At 42.2% G+C, this 27,703-nt stretch overlaps 1 protein-coding gene across 2 annotated transcripts in view; it reads left to right on the forward strand.

The window, feature by feature from the left end:
* Positions 1–1,408: 1,408 nt before the first annotated feature.
* Vopp1 (VOPP1 WW domain binding protein) overlaps positions 1,409–27,703 on the forward strand; it is a 95,984-nt gene continuing 69,689 nt past the window's right edge. Inside the window, exon 1 of one of the 2 annotated variants that reach the window (XM_074065525.1) lies at positions 1,409–1,640. In XM_074065525.1, the coding sequence (XP_073921626.1) occupies positions 1,587–1,640 (54 nt within the window). In that variant the 5' untranslated portion in view covers positions 1,409–1,586. Of the gene's footprint in view, positions 1,641–2,027; positions 2,100–27,703 lie in introns of those variants that run through there. The other variant, XM_074065524.1, reaches the window with a different exon arrangement.

Below are 27,703 nucleotides of genomic sequence, written 5' to 3' on the forward strand. Positions count from 1 at the left end.
ACTTCCCCAACCCCAACTGTGCTCTTCAAAAAGTTGCAAAGAAGGCAGTTACTAGAATCCAATGACTGCACACTTGTGCATGCACTGAAGGCTGGAAAAGTGTTTGGACTGCCCTGTACTGCTCTGAGGTGACATCTCTTTCCAGGAACTCCCTCTGTTCACCTCAGTCATGGCTGGTTCATGTCTTTTAACCATCTTTATTATTCTGGTCTCTGTACTTGGCACTCTCTATCATAGTTGTTTAACTTACTATCTCTCCTTCTAGACTTCAGGAGCTGTTTTCTTGTCCATATGTACATACTCAAAGGGCTAAGCTCAGACCAGCTCAGGGTCTAGTATATATTACAAGTTCAGCAAATGCTTACCAAAGTTCTGAAAAAAATATATAGTGTCTGCAAGGAGGTGAGCAATTCTCTGCAGCTGGAGGGCATACTTCAAGGTGGAGTCAATTGAGGTAGAGTCTAGGTAGAGTCAGGCAGAAAGATACTGGCATAAACATACCAGCATCTAAATGAGAGGCAAAGTAGAGGAGTCTTCTATTTCTTTGCAGGGCTTCCTCAACCTTTTGTTACTGGAAGGTCAGTGAAGGTTGCATCCAGAAAAAGAAAATTCAGGCAAGACTTGGAAATGTTGTGAAAGTGTTAGTAAAGTTTGGAGGAAAAGAACACACTTTCAATAGACCATCTCAATGGGGAGAAGACAATATTGCTCAATGAGAAATTTCTGTTCCTAGGTCCAGCTGCTAGGGCTGTCTTGGGTAAGCCATAGGGTCACAAGGCTAAGAAAGAATCTGCAGAATTACAGTATACAGACTCACCTTGGGCTTGACTAAACCCTTTCATTAATCTGTAGGTGGGTAGGAAACTCAAAAACATCTTGTGACATCCCATGAACTTGGTGGGCTGTTTTGATCTTCACAAAGGCTTGCCACTTGTGAGTTAGAAAGTTTTAATTACAATGTTTTCTCTCAGAGACCTGGTGATCTCTCTTTCCCATCTTTGAAGAATCCTCCATTGTAGGTTCCCTTTGCAAATGCCCATGGCTAACAGCTACCTATCACACTCAGGAGTGCTAGGCAGGACACTTGGTGAGGAGAGGAGAGGAGATGGTGGGGAGGAGAGGAGAGGAGAGGGGAGAAAGTTCAGGAAGCTAGACCTGGCAAGAGGGTCCTTCTATAACTAACTGTGCCTGTCCTCTTCCCTTCTCCCCGCCCCGCATTGTCTTTAGAAAGTCTCCCAGGGTTAATCAAGGGTTGACAAGATGTCTCTCTTCAGAGAGGAGATGACTGGCACTTAGTCTCCCGCGGGGCCAGGGGTTCTCCTCGCCCCGCCCTGGCACGCGCACTCTAGCGTCACCGGCTGCTGAGCCCCGCCCCGCAGCGCGCCCCAGGCTGGTCTTCAGGGTCCTTGAGCCCGTGGACGCGCGCCCGGGCGGTGTTCGGGAGCGCGCGCGGCTGGGTGCGCAGCACGGCCGGGCTCAGGCTAGCTGGCGCGCGGAGTCGGCTTGTCCGCCCACAGTGCGGGGCGCAGGGCCCTGACCTCCGCCGCGATCGCGCAGCCAGCTCCCGGAGAGGACTCGGGGGAGCCATGAACCGTCTGCCTGAGAGGGCGGCGGCCCTGCTGCTTGGGCTGCTGGTGGAGGTAGGAGCCGAGGCGCTGGTGTGGCGCCAACAATGCGGGCTGCTGAAGGGAAACTCGGTTCCTAATCTCCTCCTCCCCCGGCCCAGGACCTTCTTGGGGAGACAGGATTGCCGGGAGCCACAGCCCCACGGCTGTGCTTGCGTACGGCCGCCGGAAGGTGTAGGAACCTGGTGAAGGGGAGGCTCCCCGGTCCTTCCCCGCTTGTCTGCCTTCCCTCCCCCTCTCCCTCTCGGGCAGCTTGGCCCCCTCCTCTCCTCCCTTAGGCTGCCCTCGGGAGTGACCTTGTGCACTGTCCCCGCGCCCGCCCTGCAGCCGTGGCGGGGGAGCGGGGCGCGGGGACTGCGGGGGCGCAGCGGTTGGGGTTGGGCGGGACGTCGCGGCGGGGAGCGGGGTGAGGCCGAGATGAGCTGCTGGAGGAAGCAGTCTCCGGCTGTGAACGTGGAACGCGGGCCTTTGAATGTGAGGAGATTCTGTACACAGCTTGCGTGGTGGGCATGCGGAGCCCAGCCTAGTAGAGGGAGCTTGTAGGGCTGATAGACGGTGGAAACGCGGTCCACGTCGGAAGGCTTGGGCACCTGGCTTCTTCCACTGAAAACTTGCTTCCTGTGGTCGGGGCCACTTCTTTTTGCTAAAGCGGGTTCTTTAAAATGGGAACTAGTGAAGTTCTGGTGTGTAGAGTCTGAATTGGGACTGGTTCTGCTCCTTACTCAGCTTCATTATTTTCAAAGAAACTTGAATTAATGGAGTCAGTGTAAATGGGTAATGATTAACCTATGCCCCTTTTCGGTCCTCCTTTTTTTTTTTTTAAGAGAGTTGCAAAACTCCCTTAAGTTGAACAGTGCTGGGAATAACTGTGTTAGAAATTGCTGAGGGGAAGACAAATTGCCTTTTTTGTTTTGTTTTGTTTTGCGGTACTAGGGATCGAACCTGCATTGAACATGTTAGGCAAAAGCTGTACTACCGAGCTGCATCCCAGCCCCTTAATTATTATTTTTATTTTTTTTTCCCCTATGCTGGGCATGAAGCTAGGGCCTCTGCCACTGAGTTACATACCCAGCCCTAAAAGTCTTAGTTCTCTTGAAAGGAAGGATGATGGAAGTTTCTCCTTGCTCCTGGTTCCATCTTAGGAAAGATTTCATCTGTGTTCAAAATATCCTCCTCGCTTGGTATTTAATGTTTTTTGTGGGGAATCCCTCATAATTTTAAAGCCTTAGGAATCGCATTCCCCATGTGATACCATGAAGAGCAATGGAGAAATGAATCAGAGACTTCTATTTACATAAAAACAAACGTGGGTGTCTTAATGCATCAGCATAGTTGCTGTCGATTGTGATTTTTTTTAAATCAGTGCTTGATTAAATTAGGGTTCTGATACTCCTATGTTGTATCGTCTTCCAGGTGGTACTGTCCCTGTGTGCATCCTAAAGGGACTCAGTTGTTTTCAAAACACCTGTTTTGTTGCATAGGAATTTATCATTTATTTATTTATTACTTTTTGTGTGCGTGGTGTTTGGGGTCAAACTAAGGGCCTTGCTTACTTATACTAGGCAAGCTGTCTACTCCTCAGCTACTTCCCTAGCCCTTTCTTGGGAAAGAGTCTCTCCATGTTCCCCAGGCTGGCCTTGAACTGAAGATCCTAAGGGATTACAGGTGTGGACCGACCACACCTGCCTGGAATTTATCATTTTAATAGAGTTCATATCCTGTCTGAATGGTTGAAACGACCTTAAAGGCAGAACTGTGACATAAAATTAAAACCTAAGGTGATGCTTTCATAAAGTCGAATGTCTGGATGCTGGTAATTGTTGTTTTCTGGGGGATGGTGTGGGGTAGCCCACTAGTATTCGCTGACTATCCTGAATCCCTACTTTGTGGTGGAGAGGTGTCCCTCTGATGAATTAGGGAGATTTTATGATTTATCACATGGAATTTTATATGTGAGACACATCTGAAGGTTTTTCTTAAATCTTAAATTAGTTGCTCTGAGTGTATTTTATCTGCATACTTTTTCATGTGCGGTTGTAGTTGCAGTGTTTATGAGGAAGCAAGAGTCTCTTCACATTAAACAATTGAGAGAGGCATTTAATGGCTGTAGCTTCTGACCTTTGCAAGCTGGGACTTTTGTCTTGGTTTCTTTGTTCTGCTTGAGCTTGTTTCAGTATATGAATCTGTTTTGTAGATAAATTACAAACTACCTGAAATTAAGTGAGGCCTGTGGCCCTTCTGGTGCCATCCTCCCTGTCCCTAGCTGTCCAGATCTCTCATGAAAGGTCCTGGAATAGGGAGGAGACCTAAAAACAGTTTTGAGAAGGACTTTCTTGCCTTGCCTTACTATCCCTTTATAGAAACTTACCAGTTAGACATGAAGTGGCATACATTTACTCAGGAAACACTCTCAGAATGCTTACCCTGTGCCAGGAACTGTTGTAAGCAGTTCCCAAATATTAACTCATTAATCCTCTTAGCAGTTACTTTCATCCTCATTGTTATTTCAAATGGGACACTTTAAATAACTTGTCCCAAGTCTCACTGTGTTAAATGCAGAGGTTTTTGAGATGTAAACCCAGGCAGTCTGGCTTTCTGTGCCCTCACCATGATATTCTGCTGCTTCACCAAACTCCACCAATATGGTGACAAAGAGAGTTTGCACTTTGCATATCCCCAGGTGGTGGTGGATTTGCATAGATGTGTGGCCCCCCAACCAGCAAAATCCCTTTAGAAACTAGTTCCTCTTCCTTAGAGGAACTATCTAATTTATCACTCAAAGCATGATACTTTGGAGAGTGAAACTGGACTTGTGCTGGACAGAAAACATCAACAGGACCTTTCTGGCCCTAAGGAAGAACAGGCAGCCAACAGCCTATTCGTCCCCCAGGGCATCTTCTTGGAGTTTATTACAGTATTTCTTTTAACCCAGAATTTCTCCTTTAACCCTTTTTTTCTCTTAACCCAGAATTTCTGGTAAGGATCCTTGTTTCATCTTTCTGTTCCCTAGTTGCTGTGCCAGCTGTCTAAATCCAAGGGACCTGGTCACAAATGTGGGGATGTTGGCCATAGGCTCTGATTCCCATGAATAGGAGAAGCCCAAACTGTATTTGAGTCATGAAAGTCTAAGGTTCAGCTGATGACAGCTCCTGTAAACAGTCTTTGCAGGAAGAGAGAATACTAAGCTTGCTGCTAGTAGTCCAGGTGGAGTAATTCCCAGTAGCATTCACTGAGCTACAGCAGCACCTTAGAAACAAACGATAAAAAGCCAACAGAACAAAACCAAAAACCCTGATTGGTCGAAACCGAGGAATAATTAGACCTGAGCATATATACCTCCCCAGCATCTTTTCCTTAGAGCACACTGTTTCCAAATGGTCTTCATTGCAGCCTCATTCCAGGGTTAGATTGTTGACGCTTTTGAAATATACTTAGTCTTGGTGAGGGGCTGTAGCCTTCCTGAAATAGACTAGAAATGTGTGTGCTTATGTGTGCATTTATTGTACGAGGACTTGAACTCAGGACCTTGCTTTTGCTAGGCAAGCACTCTTATCACTTGAACCATGTCCCTTTTTGTTTTTGGTATTTTTTAGACAGGGGCTCTTCCAAATATTTGCCTGGGCTGGCCTGGGACTTTGATTCTCCTGCCTTTACCTCCTGAGTAGCTGGGATTATGGACGTTCTCTACCATGCCTGGCTAGGGTCTCATTGACTTTTTCCCTGACTGACCATGAATTTTGATTCTCGTATTGATGCCTCCCTCCTGAGTATATGGGATTATAGCAGCATGCCACCATGCTTAGCTCTACTTTAAAATTTTAATTATGTGTTTACTTGTGATACTAGTGATGTAACTGGGGGCCTTGTGCATAATAAGCAAGTGCTGATATGCCTCCAGCTCCTTGTACATTACTTAGCATAACATTCACCTGTGTAAGTACTATAGGTTCGGCTGCATCCATTCACAGAGAATGTGAATTTAGCCACAGAATGTTTCTGATCTTTTCCTGGCACCAAAACCTTGACAGTTTTTTATTTTTTGTCATACTGGGTTTGAACTCAGGCCTTCACACTTGCTAGGCAGGTGCTGTACCATTTGAGGCACTCTGTCAGCCCTGGATATTCTTTAAGTGAGGCTGCTTTGTGTGTCAAAGTTGTTTTGCAAAAAAACAGCGTTTCTTGGACTTGAAGAAGGGGCCATCATCTCCGGGAGAGAGAGTGTTGAGAAGTGAACATTGTCTTTAAAACTAGGAATAATGAGAAGATTAATGAGTGTTTATCTACGGGCCTGTGTATTTTGACACCTGGGAATCTCAAAATTAGAACCAAGTTTTGCTTCAGAGTGTCTTTTTGTCTTTTGCCAAATGTTTCATGCCCTAGAATTCCAACAAATGTGGCCGCCCCTGGCTGACAATTTTCTGAGACATTCCTTTTCAACCCTCCTATTTTTAGTTTTTAGAAACTGAGCAACAGTGCAATCTGAATGGAAAAGATACCTGTAGCTATTTATCTCTGGTAGCTCTAGGGAAGCTAGGTACCTGTGGGTAAGTGGAAGAGATAAATCAATGAAACCAGTGGCCAGGGCATTGCTCTGAAGAGGGGCGGGCCTGTGGCCAGGTGTTCAGGGGGGGTTGGGAGAATCACCCAGCCGCTGGGCCTCTAGCGAGCTTTTGTTTTCATTTAGCTTGTACAACCTAATATTAACTTGGAGGAAGTGACTGCAGAAATATATACCAAGGACAAGATTTTCTAGAACCTACTTTTATTGTGTCCTCTGGATGAAGCCTCTCAAATGTCCCAGTGAGGCCTATCTTGAACTCCCCATTTCACCTTACTCTGACCAGTTAATTTCCTTCCCAGTACCTATCACCTTCAAATTACAATGAAATTTACCTTTCACCTTATAAACAGTTTGGGGGCAAAGATTTTAATACTTTTTCTTAAATGAAATATCCTCAGCTCCCAGAACAGTTTCTGATGTACAGTCAAATATTTGAATAAGCAATAGTAATTAGTGGTAAGTAGTCCTTGGGGAAGGAGCTGGGTAGAGTTATAGTAGGAGAGGGGAAGGTGAATGATTAGCTATGGGCTATAAAGAGAGGGCATCTGTGCTAGGTGCAGACATAAAGTACCTCAAAAACATTACAGGTTCAGTGCCAGACCACTGTAAAAAAGCAAGTATTGCAATAAGGCAAGTCACATGAATTTTTTGTTCTCCCAGTGTGTATGTTTGCACTATAGTGTATTAAGTATAGAGTAATTTGTATGTATCTGTATGTAGTTTGGATATTATGTGTCCTCCAAAGGCCCATGTGTTCAAGGCTTGATCCTCAGCTTGGTGCTCTTGGGAGGAGGTAGAGCATTTAGGAGGGGAGGCCTAACAGGAGTAGATTAGGTTATTGGGGGTGTGCACTAGAAGGGGATATTTGGATTCTAGTCTCTTCCTTTCTTTTTGATTCCTGGGTGCCTCCTCCTCCATGGCTTATTCCCTCTATGATGTACTGTGCCATCATTTCCAAAGCAACAGGGCCAAGTGACTATAGATTGAACCCTCTGAAACCAGAAACCAAAATAGACCTTTCATCCTCTTAAGTTGATTTAGGTCAAGTATTTGTTACAGCAGTAGAAAACTGATTAACACAATGCTTTAATCATAAAATACTGTATTTCTAAAAGTTACTAATGACTGTATGAGCTGTTGGAAAAATGGTTGCTACAAGTCTTCAATTTGCAAAAAAAAAAAAACCCAAAAAACCTATGGTATCACTGAAGGCAATAAAATCAAATATACCTGTACTCCAGGACTTTGATTTAATCTACATGTGAATCGCTCTAGTGATGGAAACTTACACACTCTCAAGACAAAGCATCAACTTTTGGGGCAACGTTAATAAGTTTTTCTGTTGTGTTGAGGGGAAATGATAACATCGTTCCTGCCAGCACCTAGTTCTACACTCTTGGCCTTTCCAGAAGTATAGCAGTGTGAACCTCGCAGTTTTTGAGCTGAACTCTTGTGGCTCTGTCCCAGGATGGACTATGGAATCATTGCACAAGTCTCATAAGTGCAGCTTGAAAATTGTGTTGAACTGGATGGTGAAAAGGGAATCCTCATAGTCTGAAAATAATTGGTCCTAGAAAAAGGCCTCTCAAAGTGAGAGTCAGTCCACTTGGATCCAGTTCCAAATGTCAGAGCAAATAGTGGGAAAAAATGTTCATTGGGACTTTATTTTGAACAAACAACTACAGCACAGTTGTAAAAACCAGTTAATTTCGTCCTGAATGTTTGTCATTTTTAGAATGATGAGTCAAGTATGAGGACAGTGTCATTTTCCTGACAAAATTGTATGATGAATAAGATAGTCTTCATTTTAATGGTATGCTCATGGTGAGCTCCCCCCACATCCCAGAGTTATTTGCTCTACTCATCAATTCTCCTTACCACCCCTGTGTCCAACTTCTCTTAGTCCTTTTTGTTCATATTATTCTTTGGGCACCTGTTAGATCATTTTTACATGGCTTAGCTGCCAGATTTGTTTGTCCGTTCATTGACTTCCTGGTCTTCCTGCATCTTCCTGATACCTGCAAGGTTGTTTTTCTGTCCATTTGTGTTGCACGCACATTTGACTATGAAGTTAAGTGTTGAATGGAGGATGTTGGTGAACTATTTTATTTTAGAAGGAATAAGTTCATTGGTAACTACATTTTGTCCTGAGGCCTTTGTCTCCCAGTTCTTCCCATGGGCACATACTTGAACAGTAACAACAGTTTTATACGTGTGATTTTTGGTTCTTTGACATTTCAGAGTTAAGGTTTTATTAGCATGTAGTCTCACCTCTTATCCCTACACTTGAAACTAAGAGATGCCCACTGAGTTTACAGTGAGGCTTGAGTCTTTTTTTTACCAGGTGCTGCTGCACACAGTGGTTATGGAACTGTTTATTATTTTTTAAAAATGTAATTTGAGGAGTATACATTGGTTCTATTTCACAATACTTCATTTATCTGTCTTAAGCCTATCACAATCTATCTGCATACTCTTTTTTAAATCCAGTGTCTTTATTTTGTGCCATAAATAGATTTGATAATGCTATTATCACTTTTATTCAGCTGATTAATAAAAAATTTGAAGAGCAGAGTCAAATATGGAAAGCTTCTTCTGAAACGTTTGAGATTTTTGACTTGGAGAACAGTGATCTCTTTAATTTTAAGAAGTCAGAATTCAATTTTAGATGCTGGTTTTGAAATATTTGATTATGTGCCCTTAATGAGAAGAGATCCAGTAAATGAGAGTCTAGAGTTTAGGAGTGACCTAACTTTGGAAGCATTTGCATTAAAAAACTGGGGAGCAATTGAAAAGTAGCCTTCTAGAAACCCCACGTATTTGATGATCAGAAATGGTGACTTTGCTTGTTGGGATTAAAGAACCGAGGGCTCAGTGGAGACAAGTGGGCAATGAGTGTATGCACACTTTCAGGAAGGGTTGCTGTATACTTCAAAACTTTTGGGAACAGTGTCCTCAGACTAGAACAAAGAGATACTATCTTAAAAAGGAGGTTTGAAATTGATAAATTGCTTGCTTGAAGCACAAGTGATATCTAGTTCGTAGTAAAGTCTTGTGTGTGGATGGCAACATGACCATGTATTACAGGATCTCTTTTCTTTATGTATTGGCTAGAATCTGCATAAATAGCAGATTTAAGCTCTTCCTGACTCCAGTGATTTGCCTGTAACAACATCAGTGTTGATGGAAGCTCTTGGTGGAAATCCCCCAACTGGAATTTAACTGATGGTTCAGGTTGGATTGAAAGATTATGAATATTGTCAATTTTTCCCAAGCAAAGCTCCTAGCCCCAGTTTCCTGCTAAGATATAGCAGCACATCTACATGGAGGTACAACTCCAGTTACCCCTTTGTGCTTGCTTGTGTTTTTAATATGTCATTGACTAGATTAAGGATATGCTTGGTCATGCCTGTCTGTACAAGGGAAAGGAAGATTGTGATTACCATCATCCTTGGCTCTTAATTTCTGCCCTGTGAAAAGCAATAACAGGGCACAAACTTAGCCCTTTCTCACTTATGGTGCCTTTGGCATGTGGACCTTATCCAGATAATATGTTGACTTTTAATTAATTGGGAATAAAATAAATGAAACCCGCGAGCTCTTTTTCTTGGTATTTTGTGACGTGTTTCACTGTCATCAAAACAGTGACATAATGCTGTTATGGAGAGAATGAGAACAGGCCCTAAACTCTTACGGTGTGTGACAAGTGAGTGAGTGTGTGCTGATGAGCTTGCCTCTGTGGAAGGTTCTAGTTTGGGGGGGGTTCTTCCAACAGGTGGATAGAAAAATCTGCCCTGGGTCTCTTTAGAAAGGTCTCTTTCTAAAACAGCAGCCTCACTTAGATAAAATCCTACAATTTCAGTTCTTCTCCATCACACTAATAATAAATTCAAAACAGTTCCATGGGTTTTAGAAACTTTTCAGAAGGCCTTCCTCCCTCCCTCCCTCCCTCTCCTCCTCCCTCCCTCCCTCCCTCTCCTCCTCCCTCCCTCCCTCCCTCTCCTCCTCCCTCCCTCCCTCCCTCTCTTCCTCCCTCATATTTAATCCCTCCCCTCCTCCCCCTTTTCTCCCTCCCTTCCTCCTTCCCTCACTCTCATTCTCCTTCCTTCTTTCATTCCCTCTTGCTATCCCTTCCTTCCTCCCTTCCTCTCTCCTACTCTTTCCTCTGGAACCCTTTTCTGTAGCTCAGAAGTTGTCAAAGTTTTTTTACATTCTTCAGAAATTTTCTCAAAGGATATTTTTACATAGTTTATTGAACATGTAATATTTTAATGGTTGACTTTATTTTATTTTTATTATATTAATTAGCATATTATAATTGTATCTGGGGTACATTATGAGACTTACAAAAGTGCTTATAATGTGTTTGTTAGACTCACCCCCTCCATCTTTCTCCTTTATCGCCCTTTTATTAGCCATTGATTTAAATGGTTGCAATGAATTTAATTTCTCATTTATTATAAAAAATGCTTAAAATTAAACTATAGTGTCACTTTCAGTTTATTTAGTGGAATCTAAATATCATTAACAATTTGATAGTGATTATGATTGTTTTAAAAATTTATAGACATCTTCTGTAACATTTGGAAATGTGATGGCATTCCCTTTAGTCTTTGAACTTCTATTTTTCCCTACAGAATTTTAGAAAGTTTTGTTTCTGATCTGTTACTTTCTGTAACAGTATCTAAATTAAATTTTAAAACATTTCTTTAAATACACTTCTAAGAGTAAAAATTGTCTAATAGATTGAGTTATAATTATGCATTTGATGCATTTCATTGAAAGTATAAGTATGCTACAAATTTAATATTAAGCATAAACAGTAAAATTTATTGAGTTTTTTGTTTTTCCAATTAAGGCATGTATCACTGATTGAAATGAAAAAGTCTTGTGTGAACTTTTGAGTAATGTGCCCAAATCATTTAATAATCTATGATTAGTGTCATCTTTCAATTGAACTGAAAGCAAAGCATTTGAAATCACCTGAGATATCATCTGTTCATTGACAAAGACTTTGTCCTTGACCAAACTTTAGTTAGCATTATCTGAGCCTTCTTTTCAACTAGACTTCTACCTTGGCCTTCAGTGTCTGTCCTCACTGAACCCATCTTTAGTGAGGATCCTGCTAAGTCATTTTCCCACTCCTTTGACATCTGAGCATCCTGGTCTGCTTTTCAAGAAGACACCTCTATGACCCCTCATTCTGTTCCTTGACTATAAATCCCCAGTTCTAGTTGTGTTTGAAGTTGAACTAGTGTCTTCCCTCTTGTAGAAGGAACCCTATTTCAACAGTCTTGAGTAAAGTCTTCCTTGCCCTTTTGACAAGTGTCAGAATAATTTATTAACAGTGTTGATACCAGTGTTTGCAGTGGCTTTAGCTTGATATCCTAGACAGTTTTCAATTTTGGACAGCAACATCCTGGAATGTTAGGAATGGGTGTGAGATATACTTTTCTTTGTGAAGGAGAGAATGATGATTGTGCTGGGGAAAGGAGCACTGCCACTTGGTCAGCACTTTGAGGAGTGGCACGTCTGTTTTAGGCAAGAGGATCCATGTGAGTAGAAAATCCAGAAACTGAGCCCTTCAGCAGGCTGCAGATTAGAATCACCTGGGAAGTTTTTAATAATTTCCTGTACCTGGGCTCCATCCCAGATCAATGGCATGCAAATATTTGGGTGTAGATGGGTCCCAGACATGTTTAACAGATGCACATTACTTCTAATGCACAGAGGAGGACTGAGAGTCTTCATTCAGCCTAGCCAGACTAAGCTGCTTGCTGTGAGTTGCTGAAGGCACCACATTTTCTTGGCCTGTTTCCCTTTCTTCTGCCTGTGCCACTTCAACATACAGGTGATGTCAAGGAAGACTACTTTGTCCCCTCAGGTGTCAGTTAGGTGCCTGATTTGGGCAAAACTCCAGGTGCTCTTGCCTGCTTATTAGTATTAGCTGTGTGCTCTTTAGACCATAAACTCCGAGAGGGTCTGCGTGGTTCAGAAAGTCTTGGCATATGCAGTAGGGATGGATCTGGAGCTTGGATGTAGAGGTTAGTCCAGGAAAGAGGAAGGGGATTTGAGGAAGGAAGTGAGGTGAGCAAGAGAAGGTGCACTGGAGGTTTAGTGGAAAGAAGTTAGAGCAAGACTGGTGGGCTGTCTCAGGTCCTTTTATTAAAGTAACCCACAGAAGTGAGTTAGGAATGGTACGAACTTCCAGGTGATGGCAAAGATCTGGATCTGAGAGAGCTCTGAGAGGCTTGGGTGCATGTGAATCTCAAAGCATCCATGGCTGAAGTTTAGAGTCATCTTTTCTGATAATCCTGTGGATGCAGCCAAGTGCCCTAGCTGGCTTGCCTCCTAGTGGCTGAAAGCAGAGAAAGCACTAGAGCTGTGGATCCGTGCAGTGGACAGGACAGTGGATCATGAGTAAGAGATTTCTGGGGAGAAATTGCTAAGATGGTTGATTTAGGGCTATTGCTGGAGCATGTGAAATTCATAGAGGGGATGGATTTGAAAATGAAGTGGGCATATTGGTAAAAAAAAAAAAATTGGAGGTCACATGTGAGTGAAGTGAGGGAATGGGGCAGATCCAGTAGTATCTTTAGGAGAAAAGCCTTTAGAAGAAGGGAAAATGAAGATAATCTGCCATGAGAAAAGAATTTTCTGGGAAGCGTGTATTAGTTTATTATTGCTACTGTATAACACATTATCACAACCTTGGTGGCTTAAATCAATACAAATTGCAGAAGTTCTAAGTGGGTCTCACTGAGTGAAATTGAAGGTGGTGTTCTAGAGTCTCTTAGGGAGAATCCATTTCCTTTCTTTTTTCAGTGTCTAGAGACTGCCTTCAAAACCAGCAATGTAGCATCTTCAGTTTTTCTCTCATTCTTTGTCATTTGTACTTTTGTGATTACCTTAGGCCCACCTGAATTAGACAGGATAATCTCCCTTTCCATTTTGCTGTGTAAGGCAGTGCTGGGCATAGACACCTTTGGAGCGGGGAGGAGGCGATATCATATCCACTGCAGGGTCCAGAGAGTTACTGCTTGACATAGATACTGCAGTCAGGTTACTGTTGGTGAAGGATGGAAGGGTTCTATAATCCATCACCAGATCATGAGGGTTTTTGTGGGTCACGGTGCAATCTAAAACCTTGCTGAGATGCGCAGTGCAGTGAGGAATACTTTATCCTGGGATGGGGTGGTCACAGGAGTATTTCATGCTTTGAGTTGTTAGTAGAAAGGCACACAGTAAAAGTATGTGATCACGTTTTTAAGAGCTGGTCACCCCAGTGGAAGCTGAGATCCACCTCTGACTTTGAGAATTGCATGTAAAGATTCTTGGCAGAGATTCTCTCGTAATGGGAGCCTTGGAATAATTGAGACCACAGGTTATTTGCATCTCCACTTCCTGGCAGGAATGGAACGAGACTTCAAAATCATGACAATTGGTTTTGGTCACCTAAACTAGCTATGAGAGTCTGTCCTCTGTTGCTGCTCGTGTCTGCCCGGTGGCACAATCAGTTATGGGGACAGGCTGCTCTCTTGTGTGCCAGTGGACAAGTCAAACTTCTCTCATAAAATAGAGGGGTGCTTTCTCTGCACTTTTACCAAGTGTCAGCGTGACTTGATTATGTATTTATTGAGGCTGCTAAGGGTGGAGGTAGATTCATTTGGTGATGATTGTCACAATTAGAATTGTGACTGCCACCCTTTTTAGAACAAAAATCAGTTTTGTATGTAGTTCTTTTGTTTGATGGCTCAGAATTTCATTGAAACTCATTCCAGAGGATGAGACCCAGATTAAGGAAGCCTTTAATATCTACCTAACAATTATTGACCTGGCTAATTTGTTTATTGAGCACAATACAATCGATACAGTTATATCTTCAGAAGAAATTAAAGTACTGTTTCACGATTTAGCGAGGCTAGCTGGTCTGTCACTTTGAGCACTGACTGTTCCTTTGCTTTCTCCTTTGGTTTGTAGTGGGTCTGAGTCTGCATTATCATTGCTGAAAAGGTCTCAGGACACCAAGATAGGTCTTCCTTTGTCAGTCAGCTTTACTAATGATGATGCTAGGCTTTGGTGTCATCCTTTAGCTGTGCTATATTTTAGGCTGTAATCTGAAGTCCGTAGTCTGACTTTGGCCACAAGGAGGGTGAGGTAGCGGTATGGATGGATATCTATGAATATGAGCGATGAAGAGAATCCATAGCACATGGCATATTCATATGGTGTCATACCAGGATATCAGAGTTTATGGGAGGCTGAACAAGATGATTGGAAATTGATATTAGCAGAGAATTTCTGGGTGACAGGGCCCACTTACTGCAGTATCTGTCTTCTGTGCAGTTGTGCACAAGTAAACAAATTAGCAGGTGTGAAAAATGCACATTATTTATATGGGCTTTCATTTAGTTGTCTGCGTGAAGTTTAAAAATGGAAAAAAATAGAAGAGTTTTTTCCCCCAAATTCAGAATTCTTTTTAATATTTTGACATACAAAAAGCTACACATCATAAATATATCTAACATGATGAGCTTGGAGAAAATTATGTTGTTACAAAACTATCTGTACCATCCGTGATATAAACCTGTCACCTCCAAAATTTCTACCCACCTTCTTACTATTACTGTGTGAGTGATAGAGCACTTAACACATGGCCTACTCTTTTAGCAGATTTTGTAAGTCTGTGATGTAATACTGCCAACTCCAGTCCCTCTGCTGCACAGCAGGTCACCTTGCATAACTGAGACTTTGTACCTTCAGAGTAATATCTCCTTGCTTCTGTTCCCAGCAACCCCTGGCAACCACCATTCTTTTCTCTATTGAAGGATTTTCTTCTGTGTCTCTACTTATAATGTCAGTGGAGTGTTTATTAGATTGTATAATAATTAGAACTCTTTTGGCCTGAAGTAACAGAAAACCCAATTCATGGTATCAGCTTTGAGGTTGTTTATTTTCTAGTATGAGAAGAAGTGGAGTTATCCCAGACTTGGTTCATTCAGTGGCACTATGCATCCTTGGGTCCTCTCTTCTTTCCCAGTTCTGCCATTTTTGGGGCTTGGTCCTGTCCTTGTATTACCAGGATGCCTGTCCTCTGACCTCAATGCCAGTTCACAAGTAATGAGAGCTGGGTTTTGAGGAAAAGGAAATAAGATTTATTATTTATCAGATGAATGGGAGGACAGGGAGGGTTAACTTCTAAAAGCTCTGTTGTCCTACTTCTGAGAAGATGTGTTTGTTTCTAAAGGAGAGTTTGGGGCGCAGTTTGAAATACATAACAAAAGTCGAGTCTCAAAACTTTGGCTCTTATCTCTTGGTTTACTCGGCTCCATTTCCAAAGCTGTGTCTTGGTTGACAGGTTTACTCCTTCTTGGTGGTTAGAGTATGAGGGAAAAGATTGCCTGGCTTAGTTGAAGAGTACAGAGTCTCCCCAACATGGAGACAGAGAGAAAAACAAAGGGAAAAAACAAATGTCAGTTTGAGTAACAAGCATAGCAACCTGGCTAGCACGCAACCTGGCTATAACCAAAAGTTTTTTCCTTTTGTAGTCCAGGTTCCATCTTCCTCACCATTTGTTCTTCCATTTCTATGGGAAAGTGGTGTCATGATCATCTGCGTCTTGCCTTTAGTTAATTTGTAGGCCCAAGTAAGGAGTGAGTGCTCCTCAGCAAAAGGCAGCTTTTAATCACCAGTTATGCTGTGGTCACGTGGAGGGCTACAGTTCTCCAGAGCACCCCTCTTAGGTCATGGCATGCTTTGTTCCACTGTGGCCTGGCAGTATCCCTTGGATGCCACCTTTCTTCCTCCCTCCATACTTTCTAAAGTGTTGGGTGGGGGTGGTGTTTAGATGGGTTCTCAAGGATCACTATTTTCAAATTGAACATCAAGCAGTGATTCAAATATAACCGTACATGGACACCTTCTTGCTGGCATATTGAGTTTTTTTTTTTAAACATCTTACAATTGAGTATTTTTTAAGACTCTCCAAAATTTTTTTCTCCAGATGACAATGATGATATCATAACTAGCACTTAAGGAGTGCTTGCTGTGTGGTAAGCTTTGTTTTAAGCACTTGACATTTAACCTTGACAGTCTCCATTACTGTAACAAATATCTGAGGTTGGAACGTTTAAGAAAACAAGTTTATTTAGCTCACAGGTTTGGAAGGCTGAAAATCCAAACACCATGGTGAAAGTGCTGTCAGGGGCCTGCTTGGCTGCATAATCAAGGTGGATGGATGGAGGAATGCATGTGAGTGAGGCTAATCCCATCCTCAGACAGGAAGCCAGAGAAGGATGCGGGCTCAGGTTCAGACTTTATGAAACAACTTCCTTTCCCAAGAACTAAGGTCCAGTGAGAACTATGGTAATCTCTTCCAAGGGCAACACTTCCTCCACCCTTCCCCGGCTAAGAATCTTCCACTATGCCCACCTTTTAAATGTCCCACAACTTTCCAGCATTACCATACTGAGGACCAAGCCCCCAACCCATGAATCCTCAGTGTTGCCATTATGTCCATTTTGCAGAGGAGAAAAGGAGATGAGGCAGCTTGCTCAAAAATTTCCTTCCCTTGCCTTCCCCCGCCTTCCCATCCTCTCCCTTCTTCCTTCTCTCTTCCTTGCCTTCCCTGTTCTTTCCCTTCCCTCTTCCTTCTCTTCTTTTCCCTTCCTTTCTTCCTTGTCTCTTCCTTTCTCTCCCTCCCTTCCGTCCCTCTTCCTTCCTTCCCCTCTTCCTTCCCTTCCCTCCCCTCTTCTTTCCCTTCCCTTTCTCTCTTCCTTCCTTTCTGTGCCTCTCTCCCACCTTCCCTCTCTTCCTCTTTGTCTCCCCTCCTCCCCCCCATCCCGTCACAGCATCTTTTTCAATGAGGTTCCATAATGGACTAACTTGGAAAATTTTTTTGCTGATGGTTCATGTGTTAGGCAGTTTGTTTGTTAGGAACCAAGTAATTCAGTCCTGTTACCCTGTGGGATGGATGTCTTTTTTTGTAAACAGTGTGTGGAAATTTGAAGATGAGAATTTTGGCTCATGGAGTCCAGAAGTGGAGGAATAGTTTTGTGAACTGGAAGGTGACTGAGGAACTGGTATGGCTCCTTGTGACTTTGAAGTGGTTTTTGTGGCTTTTAAAGGCAAATCATCCTGCCAGGTTGAGCAGCTGCTGCCCAAGCCTTCCCTTTGCTGAGCAGCTTCTAGTCAGGACCCTGACCTAGTCCATTCAGTCCTTTGTGGGCTCTGGAAGGTCTCAGAGGAGCTCATCAGGATATCTGGGAGAGGAGGATTCCAGAAACAGTTGAGGAGCTCAGGTGAGTGGTAAATTCTTGATTCCCTGCACAGGTGAGTGAGGTACTGTGGAAAGGCAAACCCATGTACAATATTAGAAAGGGAAAATCTGTAGGGCAACGTCTGAGAACATGGTAAAAGAAAACAAATGAGTGAGTATTGTTTTATAGGCTATTTTTTGTTATTCATTAATTTATATTTACTTTTTTTATGTTCATTAGTAGAGCTCATTGAAGGGAATTCAGTATAAGCAGTCTTCATAAAATTTTAGTCATGAAAGGACTTTCAAGCACAAATTACTTGAGTGAAATATGATTTTCTGCTTAAAACTTACTATAATGAGTTATGTCTCCAGGCAAAAGCATGGTGATTGTATAGAAAATAATTAATCACTACTATTATACTTAAAAATAATGAGGTGTGGGACAGAGAAATGAGGAGGATTCCATATCTAAGGAACTTTTGACACTTCTACTTCAGCAATACACTGGACCAAAATAGTACTGCCACTATCAACACTTGGATCTTCTCTACCACAGAAAATGTGGGGGGCACTGTCCTAGGTGTTTACCTTACCTGTGTTCCTACAGTAGCCCTGGAGGATACGTATGGGTGCTCATTTTACAGATGGGCAACCTGAGGCTGCAAAATTAAGTGATTTATCAGTGGTTACCTGTGCAGTAAAAAGAGGTGGCAGGAGTTGTTTCCAGGAACTGTGTGTGGACCCCAGTCGGTGTCTTAACTTCTATACCATGATTGCAAGGCCAGGCCAGTGTGGGATGGGATGTGCAGGCCTGGGAGTAACTTCATATCCATACAGAGCTTCCTTCCATTTCCTTCTGCCTTCTATTTCAGCTCATTTATTTCCCTTTCTGCTGCTTCTCCAAAGTCTGTAGGCAGATTTGTCATGTATTTTAAGGTTGGTTTTGTTTTGAAAGTCTGTTTCTCTGTGTAACTTCAGTCTCAAGTGGGTTTTTGGCTAAGAAGCATGTTCTAGTGAGATGCTTGAGTTTGAAAATGGCAAATGTTTAGGAAGATCTCTTTTTGCCTGGTTTTATTCATCCCAGGAGGCAGCAGGACACCCTCCTCGATGGCTTTTCCTTCTTTACTCTCTTCCCAGACCCTCATCTGAACTTCAGATATGGATGTCTCCTAGACTTGGCTGAGGACTTCCTCCTCATCTGTGAAGGATCCTGGGGCATGTCATCCATAGCTAAATCTTCAATGAGAGTATTTATAACAATGTCTCCAAAATCTGTATTTTTAACCCAAGAATTCCTGTTGGGCTTCAGTCCCTATTGATCCAATTGTTTAATAGAAATCTCCACCAGGTGGCCTAGGAGCCTCAGACTCCGTATCTAAATCAGGCTTCATCCTTATCCCCCAAAGTTCCCCTCCTGGTTCCTGTCTCATTTGGTGATCCCACCACCCACCCAGGACACTGCTCCAGAAACCAGGCACTACCCACTCCACCATCCCTGTACTCTCTGAGTAGTCCTGCTGACCTGTCTCATTAAAGTTTATGTAGTGTGCTTCTGTTGGTTCGCACTTTGTCTGTACCTACCCCAGACCTTGTCTAAAGCCTTTGAGATAGTTGTTCTCCCTTTGCCTGTATGATCACTTGAAACTCTCAATGGATCACTTCCTTACTTGAAATCCATTAATGGTGTCCTGTTGGCCTAAGAAAAAAAACTCCAACCAACCTTAAATTATTAGTTGAAAGTGGTTTTCAGTGCCCTGTGAATTTTTAGATGAATGCTGCTGGACCTTTCTGATTCCACAGACTTGCCCTCAACCAGTGCTGTGTTAGATGGGGATATAGCAGATATCACAAATTAAAGGTTTTCTTTAAAAAAGTATTCAGTTGGCATGTAGTAATTATATACATTTATGGGGTAGATTGTGACGTGTCAATATGTATACACAGTGTGTGAGATCAGATTTGAGTAATTGACATCTGTCACCTCAAAGTTTATCATTTTGCTACAGGAGTATTCAAAATTCTCTATTAACTATCTCTTTTGGGCAGTACAGGTGTTTAAACTCAGGGCCTCATGCTTGCTAGCCACTCTGCCAGTCTTTTTTTTTTTTGTGTTGGGTATTTTTGAGATATGGCCTATTTGCCCAAGCTGGCTTGGAATGGAGATAGTCCTGATTTCTGTCTCCTGACTGGTGTGAACACTGGTGCCCAGTTCTCTTTTAGATATTTTGATTTCTTTTTTTTTTTTTTTTTTGTGGTGGGACTGGTGTTTGAATTCATGGCTTCACACTTCAAAGAAAGCACTCTACTCTGTGAGCTATTTTGAAATACACAAATAATTTTTGTCAACCATAGTCATCCTACTGTGCTACAGAGTGTTAGAAGCTATTTCTCCTATCCAGTTGCACCTCTGTACCCAATAACCATCCTCTTTGCATCTTCTCTTCCTGCACCTTTGCTACTCTTCAACCACTGTTTTATTCTCTGCTTCTATGAAATCGGTATCTTAGCTTCCACATGAATGTGCAGAGATGTCATTTGTTTTCCTACATCTGACTTATTTCAATTAGCAAAATAACCTATGGTTGCATCCATGTTGCTGAAGATTACAGAATTTCATTCTTTTTTGGGACCTAATAGTTCTCTATTGTGTATGTATCCCATGTTTTCTCTCTTTCTTATTCAGAGACACTGCAGCCAATTCTGTATCTTGGCTATCATGAGTAGTGCTGATAGACATGCAGACATACCTCTCTTTTCAGTATGTTGGTCTCCTTTCCTCTGGAAATAGGCTCAGCAGTGAAATGGCTGTATCATCTAGCAAATCTGGCTCTTAAATTTTGAAGAACCTCTATCTTGTTTACTATAAAAGCGATACTAATTTACAGTTCCACCAACAGTGTATGAGAGTTCCCCTTTCTCCACATCCTCACCAGAATTTGTTTTCTTTCTTTTTGATTATAGCCATTTTTACTGGTGTGATTTGTTACCTCATTATTGTTTTAATTTGTATTTACTCAATGATGGACATTTTTTCATATTCTTGTTGTCTTGTTTAAAGAAGTATCCATTCAGGTCATTTGCCTATTTTTATATCTGATGATTTAAAATTAGGGTTTTGCTGTTGCTGAACACCTTACACATTCTGGGTATTAATCCCTTGTCAGATAAGTACTTTGCACATAAGTTCTCCCCTTCTATAAGCTGTCCCTCCATTCTGTTGGTTTCTGGTTTTTAATTTTTGTTGCAGGGCAGGCACTCCTTTTTGAGCCAGGCCTCCAACCCTCTTAATGGTTTCTTTCACACATTTTTAACCTTGTTTATTCTTCTGAGAATTGACCTGTAACTAAGAATTTTAGATCCTGGCTGGGTACTGGTGACTCACTTCTGTTGTCTGTAATCCTACCTACTTGGAAGGCTGAGATTGGGAGGATCACAGTTCAAAGACAGCCAGGTAAATGGTTAAATGAGACTCCATCTCAACCAATTGCTGGTATAGTGGCACACACCTGTCATCTCAAGCTGCATGGGAAGTTGACTTCAGTAGGGTTATGATTCCAGGTCAGCCCAGGCAAAAGAGTTTGGGAGACCCCATCTCAATGGAACTGTGAGTGTGGTATTGCACACCTGTCATCCCAGAGATGGTGGGAAGTCCAAAATAGGAGGGTTGTAGTCCAGGCAGGCCTAGGCAAAAAGGGAGACTTTATCCCCAAAATAACCAGAGCAAAAAAGGCTGGAGGCATGGCTCATGCAATAGAGCACTTACCTCATAAGCACTAAGTCCTGAGTTCAAACCCCAGTGCCACCAAAGGGGAAAAAAAGAAGAAAAGCCAGCATAGGTGACTCATGTCTATAATCCTAGCTATGTCAGAGGCAGAAATCAGGAGGATCAAGGTTCAGGGCCAGCCCCAGGCAAATAATTCATGGAGATTGTGTCTTGAAAATACCCAATACAAAAACAGGGTTGGTGTAGTGGCCCAAATGGTAGAGCACCTTTCTAGCAAGTGCAAGGTTCTGAGTTCAAACCCCAATTCTGCTCCCCCCACCCCCCCAAAAAGAGTGTTTTAGAGCCTATCTTGACAGCAGTAAATGGACAAGGAGGTGTACCTTTCTGTAGGTATTCCTATCTCTTTTTATAGTTTTGGATATTTTTTTGCATATTGGGAATCATAACAAATGAGAATGAAAAAGATCTAAGATCATAAGTAGCAAATGGGATTGCCAAGATGCACCCTTCCATGACATGCCTGCATAACATAGTCTGTAAATGTCACCCCAAGTCGTGCAATGCACAGTCTATAAAACTGAACAGGACAAACCTGAGAGCTGCCCTGCTATCAAGCTCCAGAGTCTGGAAGGAAATGATTCTTGGTTGCTAGGCTTAGGAAGGATGTGAGTAAGTGAGTGTGTGGGTGTGCGATGAGCACAGAGCAGGAGCCCAGTAATACCAATTGAACCACTGGGGATTGGGACTTCTTACATGGTGACATACAATGTAAGCCGGCATGGTGTGTGAGGTGCTGGTAATTGGCTTCATTCTAGGAAATACTTAAAATCAACATCATTAGGCCTCGATGTATATCCTAAATAGTATTTGTCTCATAGTCAAAGAGTTGGAGTTTATAGCCAAACCTGATAATCTCTGGGTCCATGTTATGGGAACATTCCACAGCTTTTCAAGCCACTCTTATTTTCCTCACTTTGGGAAACAGACCCCTTATAAAGATTTTTACTGCCAATCCCTCTTCCCAGTTGCTTACAAAAGTAGAAATGAAAATGTAGCTCCCTAAAATTTTGCTAAATGGTGGAAATAATTGCTAGGAACTATATTGAAAACTGTCCCCCACACTTCTCATTTTTGAAAAACAAAATCCAGGAGTCCAACATTTAAAAATAGCCTCTATAACAGATGAACTGCAGTTCCTTTCTAACAGTGCCTACTGCTAGGTTAACACATACACTGGGAATGAGGTTACGAGATATAATTAACTTGTGTGCCTATACTGTTACTCCCTCAATGTTTCCATGTTTAATTTATTTTAGAAAGATTGGCAGTTGTAATTATATTGTCAAACATTTGTCACTTTTCCTGTAACAACAATATTATAACCCAGACAAAAAGCACCAACCTGACTGATTAGAATAGTGCAAGGGGCAGATTTCAGTTGCATGTCTTTCCTGAAGTATTTGATCCTTTTTAACAATTTGCCTAAGTTCTGTCTCCTCCAGGTTCAAGGTACGTTCTAGGAAATCCTACCTTGTTTTCTTGTTTCCTTCACAGTTGTGTGACTCAGCCACTGGGAGGTAGGTCTCTTGGGAGAAAAGGGGTTTCATTTGTAATCTTATGGCTTGCTTCTGTGAGTGAATGTCAAGTACAAGAGACATGGGAGATGCCACTCCTTCCTGCCTTAAGAGGGAAGTTGGTCAAAGTGATCTGAGTGCCTCCCTGGTGTTTGCAGATAGTGTAATGTGTTTGGGAAAGGACAACTTTTATGCCACACTAACCTGGTTCTAGCATTTTTCTCTTTGGGACATAAGTCACCTAGCATTTTCTTGGACTTCATTTGTAACACTGGGAAAATCATGTCTTTCTTACAAGAGATACGTAAGCTCAGACATCCTGTAAGAGAATTAGGTCTGATAAATAATGAATGTGCAATAAATGGTAGCCACTGACCTCTGCTTTCTGATAGGAACAGCCATTTAATTTAAGACAAGAATGGGGAAGCATTTTCCACTTTGTCCCTAGACAGTATGAAAAGAGAAGTCTTTTAAGGCAATTAGAGATTCTTAGGAGAAGAGACAATTTTTAAAGAGTATTTAAACTCAGTAAACTTATCTTTTTTCTCTTGTTGCCCATTCTAAATCCAAAAGGTGCTTTTGTTTGTGCATCTAGCCTATCAGTGGACTGCCTTGACTAGGTTCAGTGGCCAGAAGAGGTGCAGGCCTGAACCCCAAAGGGCCTACGAGTTAACTTCTACCTGTTTCATTGGTCCCAAACCTCCAACTCTCCTTTGTCACCTCCACGCCTTTGTAGGGTTTCTTTTTTTTGTTTTGTTTTGTTTTTGAGACAGGTCCTAGCTATATGGCCCTCAAGCCTCCTGTCAAGCCCCTGTTTCATATTCTCCTGCTTTAACTTAAACTTTCTCCTTTTTCTCTGTTTTTCTCTTTGCCTTCCTACTGTATACAAAGACAGGCTCTCTTCTTCCTTCTCTGCCCTAACTGGTTAGCTTTTTGATACCTTCCCCACTCAGTGTTTTTTTTTTTCCCTGAGAAAGAGGGAACAAGACCTCCCTTCCCTTTTTCATTGTACATTTGCACTTTTGCTTTGGATGGGAGGATTGACTTTTGAGTGTGCTCGGGTAGCACCCAGAATCTGATTTACCACTGAGAGCATTTTATGCCTGTATCTATGCAGTGGGTAATTTTCACCCACACGGGTGTAAAGATGGGTGTGCTTACTGTATATGTGGCTTTGGGCTGTCCAACTCCTAATAGTTCAGGGCATTATTTTAATCTAAATGAAAAATTCCATTGACTCAACGAGTAATCAAACTGTGGAAAACATGGCATTAGGTTTTATTTTGTGTGAAATCCTGCTAATCTTACTGGTGACAACAGCCTGGAAAGCCTTGTTGAAAAGAAGTCTGGAAGCATGCCGTGCTTAATGAGGGATGTAGCCTCAGGATGAGGGTAAGGCTTCCATACTTTTTGTTTTCCCTGCACTTTGAGTAGGTGATTTGTCAACCAAAGCAGTGTTCCATGATTTTGCCCCTTTGCTTTGATCATGTGGTTCTTTATTCTGGAGAATGTCTTCTCTCCCTGTCTTTCTGTTCTCATTTCAGATTCAGCCTTCTCGAGAAGCCTACCATTGTCCATTCGAGCCTAAATAATCTCTTTAAAATTTCATTGGTAAACCATTGTTTATTTACTGAAAATAAACCCAGTGTATTCTGATTGTGGAATAACTGCAAAGTAGAGAAATATACAAAGAAACATGGCAGTCACAGTTTACTACTCCAAGATAGCTTCCTTTAACACTTCATAATGTTTTCCTTCCAGTCTTTTTTTTTTTGCATTTTTGTATGGTGATGATAAGATGTGTCCAATTTTGCATTTTCCTGTCAAGGAATGCTTTTATTCCATTAAAAATGACCTGGAAACATTTTACTGGTTTTATGATGCTATGACTCCTGGATGATTCTCCTGGTTCCTGACATTTAATATTTGGCTTCTTTACCATTTTTCTGTATTGTAAGAACTGTAAGATGAACATTTTTGTGGGTTCTGGAGTTTGCTAAAGGAGAGATTTCTACAGCGCAAACAGAGCAGAGCTTATTAACAGATTTAAAGACATCTGACATGTCTTAGCAGAGTGACTTCCAGAAAGTTAATTTTTTTGACCAAACTTGTATTCTATCCTGTATTGTATGATACTGTAGGGGTTTATCGGTCAGTTGTGTTTTTCTTTTTTCTTTTGGTGGTACTGGGGTTTGACTCAGGGTTTTGTGCTTGTACCACTTGATGCATATTTCCAGCCCTTTTTCCTTGGTTATTTGGCAATAGGGTTTCTCTTTTTGCACAGGCCAGCCTGGAGCTGTGACCTTCCTATTTCAGATTTCCTGCCATCTCTGGGATGACAGGTGCAATTCACTATACCCAGCTTTTTTCCTTTGAGATAGAGTCTCACAAGTATTTTTTGCTCAGACTTGCTTGGAATAGCCATCCTCCCAATCTTAGTCTCCCTTGTAGCTTGGGTTAGGTGTTGTTACCATGCCTAGCAGTTGGTTAAAGTGGGGTCTTGCCCCCTTTCTGGGGGCTGACTTCAAACCATGGTCCTCCCAATCTCAGTCTCTCACATAGGTAGGATTACAAATACGAGCCCAAGTGCCCGGCTATTAGTTTTTTATTACTGTAACAAATACCTGAAATAAATCAACATACAAAGAGGCAAGGTTTATTTTGGTTCATAGTTTGGAGCTTTCAGTCTGACTGATTGGTCTTGTGGAGAGGCATGTCATGGCCAGGAGCAAAAAAGCAGAAGAGGTTGAGGTTGTGTTATCCCTTTTGTGGGCATACCCCAGAGACACGAAGCCATCCCCCTAGGCCTTACCTCTCCTGTCTACCACCTCCCAGTGTTCTAGGAACCAAGCCTTCAACACATGGACTTCTGAGGAACATTCCACATCAAAGCTATAGCAAGGGTTAAGTAATACCGTTGCTTCTTTGGGGCAAAAATAAGTGTTTTTTGTGTTAAGAGGTAGAAATTTGAAATATTAGCACTAGGCTGGGTGCAGTGGCTCCTGCCTGTAATCTCAGATACTTGGGAGGTAGAGACAGAGGATAGAATTTCAAGATCAGCCAAGTTAAAACGTTATGGAGATCCTATGTCAAAGAACAAGTCAGGATTGGTGACACATGCTTGTAATCCTAGTTATGTGGGAAGTGTAGGTAGAAGGATCATGGTCTGAGGCCAATCCAGCAAAAGCACAAGACCCTGTCTGAAAAGCAACTCAAGCAAAAAGGGCTTGTCTCAAAAGGGGCATGTGTCAAGTGGTAGAGCACTTGCTTAACAAGCATGAAGCCCTGAGTTCAAACTCCAGTACCATCAAAAAAAAAAAAAAAAGTAAGCACTTATTTTCATACAGTGGGTGTAGCAACTGGATGGTGCAGCTTCTTGCTGGTTCCCATGCCAAGAAGATTGGTGCTCTCAAGCTGATGTTGCACCTTTGGTTCTCATTGCTGAGTTGTCTTATGTCAAGAAGTGTGTTCTGCCAGAAGTTCTTGTGCTCACTCATTAAAAGAATTGCTGTGCTTGCCTCCAAGGAGTTTTCTGGCATCCTTCCTCATTCTGGGGAGTAGCACCGATACCATGGATTCCCAGTCCTCTGGTCCCAGACTGTACAGGTGCCCCATGTTCTGTGGAGTGGCCTGGCTCTTGATATGAATGGCCCAGTGACTGTTTTTCTGGCTCTGTACAGTCAGTCTCTGTAGCAACCATGACTGGGGTGGTGTGGGAACAAGCATCTTTCTGATTTTGGGGTACTTTTCTTTTCTTCAGGGAGGAAGAAAGTGCAGGCTAATTGATATGTGGGGTTTTTCTGAAAAGGGGGATTTCTCATAGCATACTCTCATTCTCTTGACTGGAAAGAAGTGTTCTTCATAGAGTGTATTGGGTGTTTAGAATGGAGGCAGCAGATAAAATCTACTCATCAGTAGATATTTTTTCCTTTTGTTTCTGTTCTCAGGGTAGCTGCACAGTGCATCAGGTGCATGGTTGGCTTGCTGTGAAGTATATGCCTTCCTGCTCCTAACAATCTTGTTGCTAGATACTTTTTCTGACGGTGGAGGGAAGGAAAAGAATCTCTTTAGCATATCAAGCAAGCCCTGGCTTGGTCCCAGCTACAGTCATGGTTGAGAGTCACTTCCTTCCTCAGCTTTTTGCAGACTAACTACAGATTGGGGATTTTAGCAATGGGCCACGTGCATCTGTTATCAGTCTACCTGTTCTAAGAGAATCTATATATGCCTGATCTTGGGTGCCACTTCCCATGAGAAAAAGGTGAATTATTAGGAGGCTTAGATACCTTCCTGGCTTTTTTGTCCTGTGACTATGTGTATAAATGGGTCTTTGACTTAAGAGCTTGGAAATTTTTTAATGATTGGAGTGGTTCATGATGAATTGGGCCTGTTTTCCTTATCAAACCTTCAGGTATGTAGGGATCCCCTTGGAATACCTGGTCTCTAACTGCCTGGACTATCCATTGTCTGGTAGTAGACTTTTTTGGATGTACTATTCTCCCTGCTAGACAGGACCATACCTGCCCCCGCCCCCCATCTAAACCTTTCAACTTCTATACCTCAGGTGTTCTGCCCCCAGGTACCTGTGTCTTCAGTTCTCAGTCCCACTTATGGTCACTCAACCTATTCCTAGACACTGACCGTGTTAATATCTCCTGGGCTGTAGATTTCATCAGCTATAGAAAATGATGGGATTTCACTGTCCTGTACCCATTACAGAACCCACAATGTATGCTACTTTTCCTTCATTTTTTATATACATTTTTTTACCTCTATCACAGCGGTGGTGTTGATAATTATGGACTATGTTTCAAAGATTTCTGTACATAGTCTGGGGCTAAGAGGAATGTGATAAGGCTGAACACAAGGCTGATACAGGTAAAGATGGTTGGAATCCATTAGGGAGAGTACACGTGAGAGTGACTGGTAGCAAACTTGCTTTCATGCATGCTGCATTTT

The sequence above is a fragment of the Castor canadensis genome, chromosome 2 (assembly GCF_047511655.1).
Source record: "Castor canadensis chromosome 2, mCasCan1.hap1v2, whole genome shotgun sequence".
Taxonomy (NCBI): domain Eukaryota; kingdom Metazoa; phylum Chordata; class Mammalia; order Rodentia; family Castoridae; genus Castor; species Castor canadensis.